Source organism: Musa acuminata, chromosome BXJ3-8 (genome assembly GCF_036884655.1).
Source record: "Musa acuminata AAA Group cultivar baxijiao chromosome BXJ3-8, Cavendish_Baxijiao_AAA, whole genome shotgun sequence".
Lineage (NCBI taxonomy): Eukaryota > Viridiplantae > Streptophyta > Magnoliopsida > Zingiberales > Musaceae > Musa > Musa acuminata.
Genome location: NC_088356.1, coordinates 42,115,879 through 42,131,160, shown reverse-complemented (window position 1 = coordinate 42,131,160; position 15,282 = coordinate 42,115,879). Strand labels below are relative to the sequence as shown.

At 45.1% G+C, this 15,282-nt stretch overlaps 5 protein-coding genes across 7 annotated transcripts in view; 3 read left to right on the top strand and 2 right to left on the bottom strand.

Moving 5' to 3' along the window:
* Positions 1–529: 529 nt before the first annotated feature.
* Positions 530–1,382, bottom strand: LOC103995500 (abscisic acid receptor PYL4-like). Its single transcript, XM_009416094.3, has one exon. It carries the CDS (start codon positions 1,276–1,278, stop codon positions 628–630), a length of 651 nt encoding a protein of 216 aa, XP_009414369.2. The 5' UTR covers positions 1,279–1,382; the 3' UTR covers positions 530–627.
* A 1,920-nt stretch (positions 1,383–3,302) lies between these two features.
* Positions 3,303–3,996, top strand: LOC135644742 (non-classical arabinogalactan protein 30-like). Its single transcript, XM_065162615.1, has one exon. The coding sequence runs from the start codon at positions 3,307–3,309 to the stop codon at positions 3,817–3,819; it is 513 nt and encodes a 170-aa protein (XP_065018687.1). The 5' UTR covers positions 3,303–3,306; the 3' UTR covers positions 3,820–3,996.
* Positions 3,997–4,294: 298 nt separating this feature from the next.
* Positions 4,295–5,184, top strand: LOC103995501 (non-classical arabinogalactan protein 30). Its single transcript, XM_009416095.3, has one exon. It carries the CDS (start codon positions 4,404–4,406, stop codon positions 5,088–5,090), a length of 687 nt encoding a protein of 228 aa, XP_009414370.2. The 5' UTR covers positions 4,295–4,403; the 3' UTR covers positions 5,091–5,184.
* A 454-nt stretch (positions 5,185–5,638) lies between these two features.
* Positions 5,639–7,478, bottom strand: LOC135644616 (mitogen-activated protein kinase kinase kinase 18-like). Its single transcript, XM_065162351.1, has one exon. The coding sequence runs from the start codon at positions 7,367–7,369 to the stop codon at positions 5,654–5,656; it is 1,716 nt and encodes a 571-aa protein (XP_065018423.1). The 5' UTR covers positions 7,370–7,478; the 3' UTR covers positions 5,639–5,653.
* A 2,687-nt stretch (positions 7,479–10,165) lies between these two features.
* Positions 10,166–15,282, top strand: part of LOC135646060 (anaphase-promoting complex subunit 1-like) — a 46,873-nt gene continuing 41,756 nt past the window's right edge. For all 3 annotated transcript variants that reach the window (XR_010498944.1, XM_065165176.1, XM_065165175.1), the window contains exons 1-8: positions 10,166–10,483; positions 11,190–11,253; positions 11,339–11,423; positions 11,694–11,965; positions 13,125–13,230; positions 13,311–13,465; positions 14,570–14,757; positions 14,831–14,900. Coding sequence is in view for 2 of the 3 variants with exons in the window: in XM_065165176.1 (XP_065021248.1) it covers positions 10,221–10,483; positions 11,190–11,253; positions 11,339–11,423; positions 11,694–11,965; positions 13,125–13,230; positions 13,311–13,465; positions 14,570–14,757; positions 14,831–14,900 (1,203 nt within the window). In the remaining variant the exon portion in view is untranslated. The remainder of the gene's footprint in view (positions 10,484–11,189; positions 11,254–11,338; positions 11,424–11,693; positions 11,966–13,124; positions 13,231–13,310; positions 13,466–14,569; positions 14,758–14,830; positions 14,901–15,282) is intronic.

Genomic DNA, 15,282 nt, shown 5'->3' with positions numbered 1-15,282 from the left:
GAATAATTAAACGTGAGAAGAGCATGATTACGACATCACAATCCTCAAAGTCAAAGCCAAGCATCAATCTATTGATTTCAACAAGGATTGTTCTAAATGAAGCAAAGCCACACTAGTGATCCAACTTGCACCTCCTCCATCAACAAGATGAGGCTCTCAGGAACAAGTTGCAGAGACAGCCACACTCTCTTTGACACAACGCAGCCCTCTCTCCACCAGCAATCTTTCCAGTATGACAAGCTCGGGCAAGAATTAGAACATTGTGATGTAATCCATCCACCAAATCAGCACTGATCAAACAACAATGTTTAGCCTTACCATCCACCAGACATGGGACTATGTTCATTAGGATAATTAGCATCACATCACCCCCTTCCTTTCTTGACCAAATGTAATTGCAGTTGACTTGGAAGAACAATGCCTTGGCCTTTGATCCTTTTTCTCTTTTTTGTTGAGATTAATGGCTATATTTATATTAAATTCCATCCGATGAATTAATTTTGTGCAAGAAAGTGGAGTCGGCTTCAAATGAAAATGACTATAAAGTTGAGAGATGGATTAAGAATAATATTATTTCACGGCTTTACCAAAAGGATGATGAACTATAATAACGATGGCAGGAGCAAATTACGGGTTTGCCATGCGGGCGGCAACGGCCGTGGCCCCGCCTCGCCGGTGGAGGGCCTCGGCGGTGCGCGCCAGGGACTGGAGGTTGCACCTGACGATGGTGTCGACGAACAGCCTCGTGTCGTCCCTGGTGTTCCCCGGCGGCACGTCCACCACGTACGACTCCACCACGACGGTCCCCTCGGCGGCACCGGCCGTGTCGGGGTGGAGCGTGGTGACAGACCGGTAGTTGGCGAGGCGGTGCTCGCCGCCGACCACCCGGAAGCTGAGCACGTGGTGCTCGTCGTCCAGGATCTCGAGCCGCTCGGTGCTGGTCGCGGCGGGCAGCCCCGAGACGACGCGCACCTCCCGGAGGGTGCCCACCCCGCCGTCCCCGCACACGAGGTGGCAGCTCCTGACGAAGTGCTTGTAGGCCTGCGGCTTGTCGAAGCGCCGCACCACCGCCCACACCGCCGCCACCGGCGCCGCTACCCTCTTCACCACCGCCGAGCAGCACTGCCTCGCCCCCACCGCGTGCTCGTGGTGCTTCGCCGCCGCCTCCGGCAGCTCATGTGCCGTGCACCGCTCCCGCGCGCCCATGACGCCGCCACCACCACCGCCGGTGACCCTCTGAACTTGGACTGAAGGCTCGGGAGGAGAATTATAAGGCATTGTTTCGCCTTTGTTTCCACTCCTTCTCTAATATTTCCAAATTTCAAGGATTAAAATGAAAAAAAATAAATAAATCTAGCAAGGAGAAGAAGATTTCTTGAAGATGTTTGCTTATTATGGGGATGGGGAAGGAGATGAGTATAAGAGGGAGAGTATAAATAGTGTTGGCAAAGAGTGGACTCGATATGATGTTTTTATTAATTAATTAAAAATAGAATATATGTAATATATGATTTATTGAAGTCAATGTTTTGGTCACAATGCAACAATCATAATTTTATTGTGGAGATGTGGGTTTGAATGGAGAAGCTTTTGACATGTAATTTTATTTCATGTCTTCTTTGATCTCAACAACTTTGATCGATGATCTTTGCAATGGTGTTGAACAAGTCAGACTAGATTTATGGTCAAACTTGTTTTTGGAGATGGTTGACCAGCTCATTTGATCACTTAGTAGAGAAATCTTTTAGTTATTGACTGAACTTTGATAGCACCCAAGTCCCAAAACACACGAACATGTTTTTTCTTTGAACCTCTCTCTCTCTCTCTCTCTCTCTCTCTATACCAAATTTGGATTCCATGGTTGATTAATCCAATCCAATTATACTGATGTGATTAGAAATTACAAGTCAAAAATTTCCATAGGATCCTTTTGTATTATTTCTTTCTTATTCTTCTCTCTACCTCGCCAGCAATGAAACCTTCTCTTGTGACTGTTTGATCTTACGATGTCACTGTTCAGTCCTTTTGAATCGTGGGTGTGCATAATTTACAACTTTGCGGTGTGAAGGTGGTCCAATCGAGTACATACGGATCACATGCTTCATGTAATTTCTCGTACATGCTTCATTCACTCGAGGACCAGTTTTTGGCATTGAATTTTGTGTTGCTTCTTTTCACCTTTTATTCTAATAGATGCTATTATTAATTCTAAAGATAACTCACGAAGAAGACACATAGGATCTCTCACAAGAAGAGAAGCCAAATTGTCCATGGAGGTCTTTTTATTCTTCTGTACACCACCAATGATGGACTGCTATTATTATTTTGGTACGTCATAAATCACTATCAATAATCGAGATCTTTATAAATAATTAACTAGCACTGTTCAAGATTTTGATAAAGATAATAACTTCAAATAAAAATACGATATAAAACTTTGAGATTCACAGAAATAGGATGATTCACAAAAATTGTGCACGTTCCGTACGAGACCCAATTTTTGTGACTCTGTCTAAATGAGTGAAATAGGGGGCTTTATATTCCAAAATATTTCGAAAACAACATTATTTGTTCTGCTCCCTTTCGACAATTAAATTTATCATAGCAACTGTTTTGGATGACTGAAATCACTATTTCGGTCCTTTTGGTCGAGCAAGTGGGATGGGCGGGTCCTGTGAACGTACGCACGAATCACGGCGCGGAGTCACAGCCTTTTGACCGACGTGGCACGGTTGCTTATGTCGTGTGTGGAGGTGTACCTACGTGGGCCCTCGCGTGTACGTCACGGGCCCACCCCCTCCTCTCTCTCTCCGTGTTTACTTCGAGATGCGTGTTCTCAGGAAATAATTATTATGATGTGTGTTTGAGGGGTGACGTGATATAATACGTGGAAGCCACACACGTGACGAGTCAAAATTCCTTTAAATGGATGCAAAATGGGTCAAACTCCAAGAACGATAGAGGGCACACCTGATGTTTACGTGGGACCCACGCATCCTTCTCGGTGGTTCTCGAGGGCGATCCATCTGATCCAGCGAGAACTAGAGAGGTTGCCGAGTCACCCCGAAACAATTTATGTGTGTCGTGGCATCCAACCGCATCAACTTTGCAATGAGACCACGTTACCCTCGAAAATTTTATGGGTGATTCGACCAATCTGACAACGTGTGTATTACAGACATGCGTTCACGTAGCCAAAGTCCACTCTTACAACTCCCCACGTCCTTCACCACCAACTCATATGAAACTCCCATCCATATATAGGCTTACCTCCTCGTCTCTCCCCAACTCCAAGTGTTTGCTAAGATGTCGACCAAGGTCTTCTCCCTCCTCCTCCTCTTCCTGGCACTGGCCGTGGGGAACACCTCGCTGTTCCCCCGCGCAGCGGCGGACGGCACGAACAAGGCGGTGGAAGGCATGGTCTACTGCCAGAAATGCAAGTACGTCGGTAGCTGGAACCTGGACGGCGCCAGGCCCCTACCGTCGGCCAAGGTGAGCATCATCTGCAAGGACCACAAGCACAGAGTCATCTTCTACGACAGTGCGGAGACGGACAGGAATGGATACTTCTACAAGCTGCTCGACGGAGCCCACCTGAGGAGTGCCACCTTTGATCCGGTCACGGCATGCACCGCCCGCCTCCTCGCCTCCCCGGATGCCAGCTGCAACCGCCTCACCAACGTCAACTACGGGATCCAGGGAGCGAAGCTTCGGGACGAGAGCAAGACGAATTCCGGTGAGCACTGTGAGACCGAACTGTATGCCGCCGGGCCGCTGGCTTTCAAGCCCGTCCACTGCCACCCCAGGACCCACTACTGATGATCCGCTTGTGTTGTGATATCTGCGTTTGTCTTCCTGTTGTTTTGTAAACTTACGTTTGTGATGGTTTCCGAGTTGTCCGAGGTTTCGAAAGATTGCCATGGATGGAGACTAGAGAGTTGTTGCACATCCATTGAATATTTGCATACATAATTGCTATTCGCAAGTGAATGACTCATCACAAAATGATTCGCGAGTTGCTACAATTTTAACTACTAAAATTATTTTTTGCGTGGAGAACATATAAAGGAGCTTGGAGTCGTAACATAAATCGCGACCCACGGGCATCGGCCTCCAGGCCGTCTCGACGCGGTCCAACGAACGGGACGACGAGCCACGTGGAGGTGAACCGCTTCCTTTCGGCTTTCGTGGTAGCTGAGCGCACCTCATATGGGCGACCTGTCTCCGCCCACCACAATAACAATTTACACGCGCGCACTTGTTTTGTGTGAACTCTAATCTCAGGTTTCTTGTCATCAAAATATCAACAGCGAGGAATTTAGCAGGTTCCTCCTCTTCATCCCATGACAACTTCCCACGTCCAGATTAGACAGAGCAGGAGATGATCAATCCTGTTGGAGATAATGCCGTCGAGTACAGAGGAAAAAAGAGGGTGTTGCGTAAGAATCACTCCATCGAAATTCCAAAGCAAACCCCCTATATCAGCGGCAGACGAAGAGCTTGGCCAGGTGCAACCCCCCTTCTTCTCTTCTCGTCCGTTTCCTCTCGCAACACGCCACGACATGCCGACCAAGGTTCTACCCTTTTTTCTCACCATGGTGTTCGTCCTGGGGAGCGCCCACGTCTTCCCGGCTGCAGCGGCGGATGTCGAGGCGCAGAAGAAGGTGGTAGTGGCGGTGGAAGGCCTGGTCAGCTGCCAGGACTGCGGCAGCGTGGGGACCTGGAATCTGGCCGGCGCCAAGCCGCTGCCGTCGGCCAGGGTGAGCATCACCTGCAGGGACCACCGGAACCGGGTGGTGCTCTACAAGTCCGCGGCGGCGGATGACAACGGGTACGTGTTCGTGGAGCTGTACACGACCACCATGAGGGGCGGCTACTTCGATCCGGTGGAAGCCTGCGGCGTGCGCCTCCTCGTGTCATCCGACATCCGCTGCGACCGCCCCACCGACGTCAACAACGGGGTGAGGGGAGCGCAGCTCCGGTACGAGAACACGACCATCTCAGGCCAGTACGCCGACATCGATGTGTATGTGGCCGGGCCATTGGCTTTCATGCCGGCCCAGTGTCCCCCAAAAACCACTCGATCTTGAGCTCTCCTCTCATGATTTCTACTCTCCATTCATGTCTGTGGTTTCCTGGGTGATCGTTTTGTGAATTAAATTGATTTAGAGTTTCCATGATTGATTTACGGTGATAGAAAACTGAGGCTGAGAATACTGTATAGAATTGCTTTCAAGCAACCAAGGCTAATTACCCCATGATGCATACGAATTAATCTAATGAGCATGGAAAATGATCAAAGTTAGCACATAAATGCCAGGCGAATTAGATATATTTAGCTTCTACCCAGGATGACCACCTTGAGAGTGCATAATTCACAACAGAAGAGATCACCAAGCTCAATCAAATTCTCATTTACCTTGTCAGCTCAAGGAACCAAAAACAAGATCAATCATCCAAATTGGTAGCAGCTTTTTGCAGGAGAGTTATGCTGCTTTGCAGAACTGGTCTAGCCACCAAACACAGTTTTGATCTGATGCATCAGTCCAATAATTCTCATTGGTTTAGTCCACCTAAATGGAAACATGCGGCTTAATTAATTACTCATGCTAACTTGCATTTTTTTTCTCACAAAAAAAAAAAAAGAAAAATCCTAATTTTGTAGTGACCATGAACAGAGGGGGCCGATGTAGGCCAACTGGAGCCACATATATTTGCGGCCATGGATGAAGTGACCCACGGCAGGGGCCCTACATAATCCACAATGGCTGAGGTTGATCGAATGTCTAAGAGCACAGGGGAACCAACATCTCCTCTTGGCCAGCCATGGCCACAAACACAATGACACATCATGCTGGATAAGAATATACGCACAAGAGAAGAAAGTGCAGCACAGCATCTGGTGGGAGGTCACCATGCTCTCTGTGGTGCTTTTGTGCCGCGAAGAATGAGAGACACAAGTGATACAAATTACTGTTGAATGGAGGAGGTCCCAAGTTAAATTTTTGTTGCTGTTGATGTAACATGGAAGTCCATGAAATTTTATCCATTGTTGTGACAGCAAACAACAACAACCAAAGAACAACACCCTAATGAGTCCATTCACATGATGGCAGACCAAACGACCCTTGCAAAAGGAACAGGGACAAGAGGCAGTAGGAGAAGAAACAGAGCATCTCATTACACTGGGTAAGTCATCCCCTTGTTCCTCACTGACACCCCCATGCTTGTCTGCCGAACCCAAACTGGTGCAATCAGGACATTCCCAGAACGTCCCTCTCTCCTCTTCTGCTTTGTCCCCCTGCAAATTGAGCTCCTCGACCCTCCTTACTTCCTCCCAATCATCACTTTCCCAGGCCAAAACTCCCCCGCATGAAGCTAATTCTCCTACTCTTTTTCTTCCACTAGCCACCAGCTCGGTGGAATCAGAAAGGTCACTGTAACTCGCACTGCAACCTTCTCCGTCATCGGCGCCGTCGTGGAACTCCAAGTTTGCCCATTCGAGCACGCCTCGCGGGGTCTCCTCCATGGGGGTTTCCGCTTCGGCTAGGAAAGGGTGCTGCAATAATTGCTCTGCAGTCCACCGCTCGCTTGCGTCCCTTCTCAAGCACTTGTCGAGGAAATCACGGGCGACCTCCAACAGCAGGGGCGGGAATTCCGGCAGCTCGTCGCCGTAACCAATACGAAACATCGCTTCTGCAGCATCTTTAAGTCTCCAGTCTGGCCATGGCTGCGCTCCGGTCGCCATCTCGATGACCGTGCACCCGAGCGACCAGACGTCTGACTCCGGCCTCGGCCGCTCCCCCCGGGCGACCTCCGGCGCCATCCACAGCGGCGTTCCCCGCACCCAGCTACGCGCATCTCCCCCGGAAATCCTCACCGCCGCACCGAAATCCGCGAGCTTGGCGACGCCGGCGGCTCCGCCTAACAGGACATTTCGGCCCTTCACGTCGCAGTGGACGACTCCGGCCACGTCGTGGAGGTAACGAAGGGCACGGGTCACGCATCGCGTGTACGAACGCACGTCCGCGTCGTCCACGGGGCAACCCTTCCGCCTCCTCTCCGCCGCCAAGTCCGCGACGGAACCGCCGGGCAAGTACTCCATGTGCAGGTTCCGGCACGCGCCGGATCGAGCTTCGCGGCTGACGTCGTCGCCGAGGTACTGGACGACGTAGGGCGAGCGAACGGAGCTGAGGATTCGGATCTCGTTGCTAAGGGAAAGGATCGCAGCAAGGTTGGCGCCGTTGAGAGCGACGGACTTGACGGCGAAGACTTCACCCTGAGATCTGTCGAGGGCGAGGCTAACCGTGGCGAAGGAACCGCTTCCGATGGGTCTTCCCCTCACCCAATTCCTGCCGCTTGGCTCCATGGGGGAAGGCAGCTTGCGCTCCGAGCTAAGTGAGGGAAGAGGGAAACGGAGGAGAAAGAAGAGGCTCTGAGAACTGGCGATGACAGGGCCGGTATTTATCGTTAGGCGCGGGAGAGGTAAGAGAAACAAACGGATGTTGGACGAAACGGAACTCTACGATACTAATCTTTACCTCAGGCGGGCGTTTGACGTAACGGGATTCTACAAGTAGGAAGAGTTGAAGTGGGACCAAAGATGAGGTGGAGGGGCATGAGACGGTGATGCGGTGGTGGAGGTGGGAGATTCGTGGCTTGTGGATGTGGTCGAGGAGCGCACGATGCCTTCGCTTGTAAGGGCGAGGAGGAGACGTGCACGATGCCTTCCTTTCCCCTCGTTTGGTTCACTCGGTAGTGTTTTGGCCTATGAGTACACGTCGTCCCCAAAGTGCGTAATGGATGAACACAACACATGGAAGCTGTGCGTGATTGATGATCGGTAGGCATGACAGTGGACGCCACTGAGATCTGATCCGTATATGATTCAAGCTCTCGATATACCGATAGAGAGCATGGGCATCGCATGTAAATATTTGTAATGTATCAAGATCGATGGAACCAACCAATAATTGAGTCCAAATGATTGGTATTGCCGTATGGAATCGCTTTGAAGAATGTGCCGAGTATTAATCATAGTAAAATAAAATATATAGATGGAGAGAAAATACGACTATCTGTTATAAATATATATGATCTAAGAAAGACGATCGCTTCGTGGGAGTCAGAGCAAGCAAGACAATTCCACCGCCGCGGTCAAACCGATGGACTGTGACTCGAGATCTCTGGAAGCAACACATGAATATAAAATGCATGAAGCATTATCAACGACGATAATAAATAATGCATAGAATAGACATCACCCCCCATGCAACACGGTCGCAGTGACACTAACAGCTTCAGTAGATGTGGCGAGATAGGGTGAAAGAGAGCGAGTCATCGCCTCGCTGTAGAATAACGGAGATGAGCTCAAGTCGGCGCTGAGTCGGCGGCGGGGATTCTGCATGCAGCCGACCTTGTTTTGCTGAACCTGACGCAGAAACCCGATTCATGGAAGAAGAGGACGAGGAGATCCTGGCTGGACGTCCCTAGTTTCGAGGGGAGAAAACGTCCGTGTTGGAGTGCATGAATCTGATGCGATGAGTGCATGTGCCGTCATTGACATCAGCCGCTGGTGTTCATCATCATTTATTGATGTGCATCATCAGCCTTCTGTAAATGATTCGGAATCAACAGGCGAAGTTACCCAAATTATACATGCATAGCTTTATCCCGGAGAGTCAGAGAATGGGTTGTGATGATGTTAGATTCGGTGTCATCTATCATAATGAACACATCATAACTTTTCGAAACTCCAAAGTAGATTCCTCCATTTTGGTGCTACGATCGAAGAACTTAAATTTATTTTAAATATTTGATCGAAGTTTCACTTTGAAAATCAATTCATAATTTTTGGAAATTAATTAATTAATTTTTAATTTGGGTTGTTCGAACTTAACCAAAATCACCGACATTGATTCCGGTTTCGGTTCGACATAGTTGGAACCGACACTAAATTTTCCTGGACCGATTTGGAATCAGTTCCGAACCGTCAGATCCATTCGATTTGGATCCCACCCAATTCTGTTGCGGTTGAAACTGAACCACGGTCATGTGAATTGAAGCTCTCATGCCATATGTCATGCATATGTCATGCGTGATGTCTAGCATTGCAAACTTCAACAGTCTGCCGAGGCGGTGGCGGAAATGAATTAATGAGCGTTAGAAAGCTGGTGAACACACGCGGCCAGGAATCTCTGGTTTGATGCATTTAGAGCTTGCATAAAGCAAAGAGAGTCGTCAGAAGCTTGTATCAATGACCGCCACTACAGCCCCACCGAACTCTAGCATCTCTTCACGCTTATATGAGCAACTCGCCTACGTCCCAAACCATCACAAACTCCTCCATTGCTTCATCCTTCTCTCCCTTCTCCATGGCGAGCTCCTCACACCGCCCTTGTCTTCCCCTCCTCATCCTCCTCCTCCTGTTGCTGTCGTCGTTCTCTCAATTGGCTCTCGCAGCGCGTGGCGATCCGGCGAACTCAGAGGAGAAGATTCCTCGGTTCTTCGGTCGCGTGCTGCCTTGGCTTCGTAATGTAGACCACAGTGGCCCAGCTGTAGCTAACAGCCGGTATCTCCCCGGGAACGACGACACCTTCGTTCCGAACCCAGGCTTCGAAGCCCCCAACCCATTCCGCGGAAGCACTCCATGAGGGATCCTCTCGTGATGCTTCAGCTGTAATCCATCAGACTCGCAGCGAAGGGAAGTCTGTCTTAGGAGCGTCTATGCTTTCAATAAAAGTTGATGATCCCTTTAAAATGTAGGTTTGTCCTTCATGGAATATGTTGTAGAGAGAATGGACGAATCAATGGATTATTTGCAGTGTCTACGTGTTCTTTATATCAGTGTGCTCGATACATCTCGATGGTATGCCTTTATGGCAAATACCTATGGACCTATAACAGACTTGCGTATTTGACATTAATGCTGACCTACCAGATGTTACATATATATATATATATATATATATATATATTAACAATTATTTTGGAAGATATTTTATGGGTATAAAAGACAAATTATTACACGAACATCCTATTGGGTCCGAATTATCGGATCGGGTAGGCTTTTGTTCGAAGCTTATGTTTTAACCCGATCCACATACGATGGTATAGATGGGCCCAAAAGCCCAAACAAACTTCTATATGATCCGAGGGCGGGAAACTGCGCGCTTTCTCACTCTCTTCTCGGTTCTACACTCCTTCTATCGCCGCCGGCGATGTCGATCGGAGTCCGGGATCTGACGGTCCTCGGGGAGTTCAAGCCCTTCGGCCTGGTCTCTGAGGAGCTCGAGGGGAAGCCCCTCGAGACCGCCCCCGAGGAACACCAGTACTTCCTCTTCCACGCCGACGTCGCCCGCGAGAGGGACGGCCCCGCCGCCGCTACCCTATCCTCTGCCGCCGTCTCAGCCGATCTCGACTTCTCTTCCCCCTCGCCCCCCTCCGACGACGGCGATCACGAGATCTTTATACGCGGTAGCCGGTAAAGCCCTCACTCCTGTCCCCACCTCCTCTTCTTCTTGTCTTCAAGAACCCTAGGGTGTACGTGTTCAGATGCTTCTCGTCCTCTGCTTGTTTTCAAGAACACTCTTATATGAGTTCGTGTTCAGATACATTTCCTCCTCTTCATAATTTCAAGAACCCTAGCATCAAGGGTTTAGGTGTTGAAGAGTATTTCTCCTCATTCTCATATTCAAGAACCCTACCCTAATATCTAGGGGTTTCGTCAGTTCAGAATATCTTGTTGGTTTGGCTGATTTTAACATTTGATTTCTTCTTTGAATGGAAAATGGCTTTTGTCTCTGCAATAATCAACGAGATCATCTCTAGTTTGTTTCATCAATTCGCGCTTGCTGATCTTTTTAGTATAGTTGATTCACAGTTCTAATGCGGAATTCTTGGAGAAATTTTCTTGGGTGTCCAAGAAATCAAGTGCAGCGTCTGGGATGTTGTTGTCCCTTTCTCGTCTCACTTCGCCTGAGCTCCCATGCTTCTCATCAGATGTTGGCCCTTTCTTCTTTAACATGAGAAGCAATATTTGTTCCTACGCCTTCTTCCTTAAAACACTGATGATTCTTTTTACTGAGAACTGTTTTGTAGCGGTTAAGTGGCTTGTCCATTTTCTGTTTGCCTTCTTTCAAAATTCTAATACTGTTATTAACCTAACTAGTGATGTTGTTTGTTGACAGGATAACATGGAGCACAGGGTCCCGGGTTCATAAACGATACAACTCTCCGAAAACAGTCATTATGGTATTCATATTATATTAGTATAACTTATGCTGCTTGTATTTTCGGAAGTGATTGCACTGATAACGGCTTATTTATATAATTTTAGGCCTGCTGGTGTCGCATGGAAGCTATTCCAGATGCTCTTCTTTGTGTTCTGCAGATTGATACTTTATCGATTTATGGTGCATCTGGTGAGTTTGTTATTTCTTTTAAAAGCCAAATAGACCTTATATGCTTGCACTCCTTGAAAATGAGTTAACGCTTGTCGTTCTCTTGTATTTTTGTAGGTTCTTTTTCTTATTGGTTTTCAGTTTGTGTAACTAAATGGTCTTAAATATTAGGGTGCCCCTTCAAATGCTTAATCCTACTAAAGAAGTTAATGTTCACAAATTTACTTGGAATATTTTTCTACTTGTGTTTTTAGCCTTCTTTTAAAATTTTCATTTAACTACATATTGCAGGTGAGGTGGTTTGTATACCTCTACCATTTGCTGTTGCATCTATATTTCCCCTTCCATTTGGTCTACTTCTACAGAAGGCTGTAGATGGGAACCGGCGAATATCTATCTCTGGCTCACCGCTAAATGCAAGAGATTTGTCTCGTTCTGGTAAAGACTCTGGGTGGAATCGCCATGTATTTCATCATCTTAACTCTTTTGAGCCAGTTATCAAAGAGAACGAGGCAATAACGTCATCACATTTGATCCTAAGACATCCTTTGGAAGAGCCTCAGGTAGATTGATATCGGTTCCAATGTTGTAGGTCCATGTTTGTTTTGTGTTATTGCTATGTTATTAGATAACACTCTTTATGATTCCTTCTTCTGAAGATCTTGGGGTTCATTCCTGAAAATATACTTTGTTTTTTGGAACCCCTGTAGAATATTATAATGATTTTCAAGGGTTCTCTTAAATAACATGTCTAATATTGCTCCAGGAGAAGTAATTTTGTACAGTATTGGTTCTGTTTGGCATAACTTATGTGCTATTATTATTGTTTTGTAAATGAGATGTGCTTTAGTTTTCTTTCATCTCAATTTGTTTTTCTTTTGAAATTATTTCTGATGTGGCTGTTATGGATAAGATTTGGACTCAGGTCTTGTAGGAACCATCAGGTTATAACTGGGCTAAATTGTGTGGATAGTCATTTGAAAAAGGTATAGAAATTAGAAATTGTGGGAAGTACTTATTGGTTCATACAACAGCAACAAGAAGCAATAATGTCTCAAGACTCTCAACATTTTTTGCGGTTGGTTTCATTTATGGCCATTGAGCTTTGCTTGAGACTATCCGTAATCTAACTATGGATGTGATATCTCTTTTTGTTGTTTCTAATAAAGTTTTCATGGTTCTTCCTTGCCTCTTGTCATGCCACTAATTTTGGTGGATTCACCTCATCAAGCTGTAGCATCTATAGGTCTCCTTGGGCATCTCTATGCCATCTCAATTTTCAAAAGAACAAATTGTAGAACTCAAATTACCATTGTATTTGTTTCTCTGGTTTTTTGTTCTTTGTTTTCCTTTTATAAACAATATTAGAACAGTAGTATTGCCAATGGGCCATAGTAGTTTAAGTATTTGACGATTAAAATAAGACAAGGAAGCATAAAAGTAGGTTCTGGCTTCATGTCCATCTTCATGGAACTATTCTGGCTTGAAACTCTTCATGTAAATGGTTATGAGGCTAATGTTTAGGCAAGTTTGTGTAATAAGGTAAGAAACACTATGGTGCTGGCCAAACTTATCTGCTTGAATTTTGTGTTATTGACGAAGCATGTTAAATTTCTCTAGTATTTGATGGTTATTGAACAGTATATATGCTGTTTTCATGTTTGATGTTTCACCTATGCTTCTGTGGTCTAACGTGTATTTGTTTGATCATTTATTTTGTAGGCAACATATATTGAAGAATGGGGAAAATTCATTTTGATGAAAGATTTTGAGGAAAGAACTATTTGGAGCAGTGATGTTGTGCCTTTGATGGCATCATATCATAAAAGTCTGTCTAATTTATATTTGTTATTTTGAGGATCCTAAAGCATGCTGATACTTTATATTGTGGAACTGTCTTCACTGCAGGCAAGATGCAGCATTCTATTTGGCTTCTAGAAACTGTATCTCATTGTGAGGCAGAAACTGCTATGGTTGATGCAGTTTCAACTGAACTATCTAATCAACAATTTTCATTTAGGAGGATATGGCAGGGAAAATGTTCCCAGTCTGCTGCTAGTAAGGTTGTCTTTTTGCTGTTTTAATTAATTGAGACATGAAAACTTCAACAGCATTTAAAATTAATTTTTTTGTACTTGTGTCAATCCATGTTGCTGCTTTTGATCTTTGATGGATATTTGTATCACTCAAGAAACTTGATGCAACTCATCACCTTGGTTTCTTTTGTAACTATGAGTAATTCATTCTTCCATGATAAACTAGTAGTCAGAACAAAATAGTCTGTCCAGTAGACATACTAGTATAAATCTTTGTGAGTATAAAGGTTGGGCCAGTACATGAGACTCTCACTAAAGCAAAGTTTGGGGAGGGTCAACATGTGCCAGCTTCCTTGTCAACAAAGAGTTTGTTTCTGTGACTTGAACTTTGGTCACTTTGGTCTCGAAGTGGCAATCTTACCATGATGCCAAGGTTTGCCTTCTTGTATTTGAGCACTAATAATTTAAAAAAGTGCTCAGATGTTGATTAAGACTAACTGACACACATCAAAGCTCAATGCTGTCAGTCCCAATTCACATGAACTTTTTTTACACCTTTCAGGTTGATTAATAAATCAAATAATTCTCTTATCAAGTGTTTTTGTTTTTAATTCAGGTTATACTTTGGGTGCATTATCATTCATTCTCTTTTTACCAATGTAGTACTTCAATTGACGTGTTGGTTTTGACAAAATTTTAAATTGTCAAGAAATTCACAAGAATCTAGACAATGTGCCCATGGACATTGTCATGTCTGATATACAGAAGAGAACATAATATTTATCTAACTCACAATTGCAGTTCTTGGTAAAGGCCACTGACTAGTGAATCATGTTAAATAATTTCATCTGATGAGAAGTGAAGCTCAAGATCTTTTCATGGAATTCCTCCTAGGAAACCACAATCTGGTTGTGTGCTTCAACCTCCATTGTTAAGCTAGAATGTGAAGTTAGGAAAATACTTTTGTACTAAAGGTTAATCCTACTGTGGGCATCAACTGATATCTCCTCGTGTGCAGCTAACCACCTTGTCTTGTGATCACAATTAATCTTCTTTTAAGTTTTAAGACCAATTTTTTGTTGGTTGGGTTTCATCTCTAAGTTTAAAGTTTAATTTGACTTGCTTAACCAGGTTTTTCTTGCTACTGATATGGATGGAGTGCCTATTATTTGTTTTTTGCTTGTTGACCAAAAAGTACTACTTGCTGTAAGGCTTCAAATTGATGAAGGTAATGATGAGGCTCTTGTGGATATCAAGCCACATATGAGTTGGAGTATCCCTGCACTTGATGCTGCATCTGTAATTGTGACACGTCCAAGGTGATGAGAGCTTTTATTTTTGTTGATGCTTCCAATTATTGCAATCATCATCACTGTGTTATTTTCGTTGCAGAGTCGAAGTTGGGCGTTTACCATTTAGTGACATTGTTGTCTTGGGTGCAGAAAACCATCTTCTTTTATATGTAGGTTTTTCATTTTTCTAGATGATCTAACTTCTCTACAGCCTTGTTTTATCTGCTTTTAAAATTTGATTACTCTAATAACCCTATGCTTCTACCACACTGAAGCCGTTTAAACCTATTTAGCAAATGTGGTTCATTGTGAAAAGCTAGCTCCTGATAGAAAATTGTTTAATTTTTCTTGTGATGTCACTAATTATTATCATTATAATTTCCCAATTTTTGATGCAACAATTGTGTTCTAAAAACTTGTCAAAGTTCAATTCTGTTAACACAAGTATCTGATGTGGGAACGTTAACAATTTGTTTTTGATACTGATTGTATATCATTAGAAATGCTTTGCGCTATTCATGAAGACATCAGGCTTATCATGGGAACCTCATA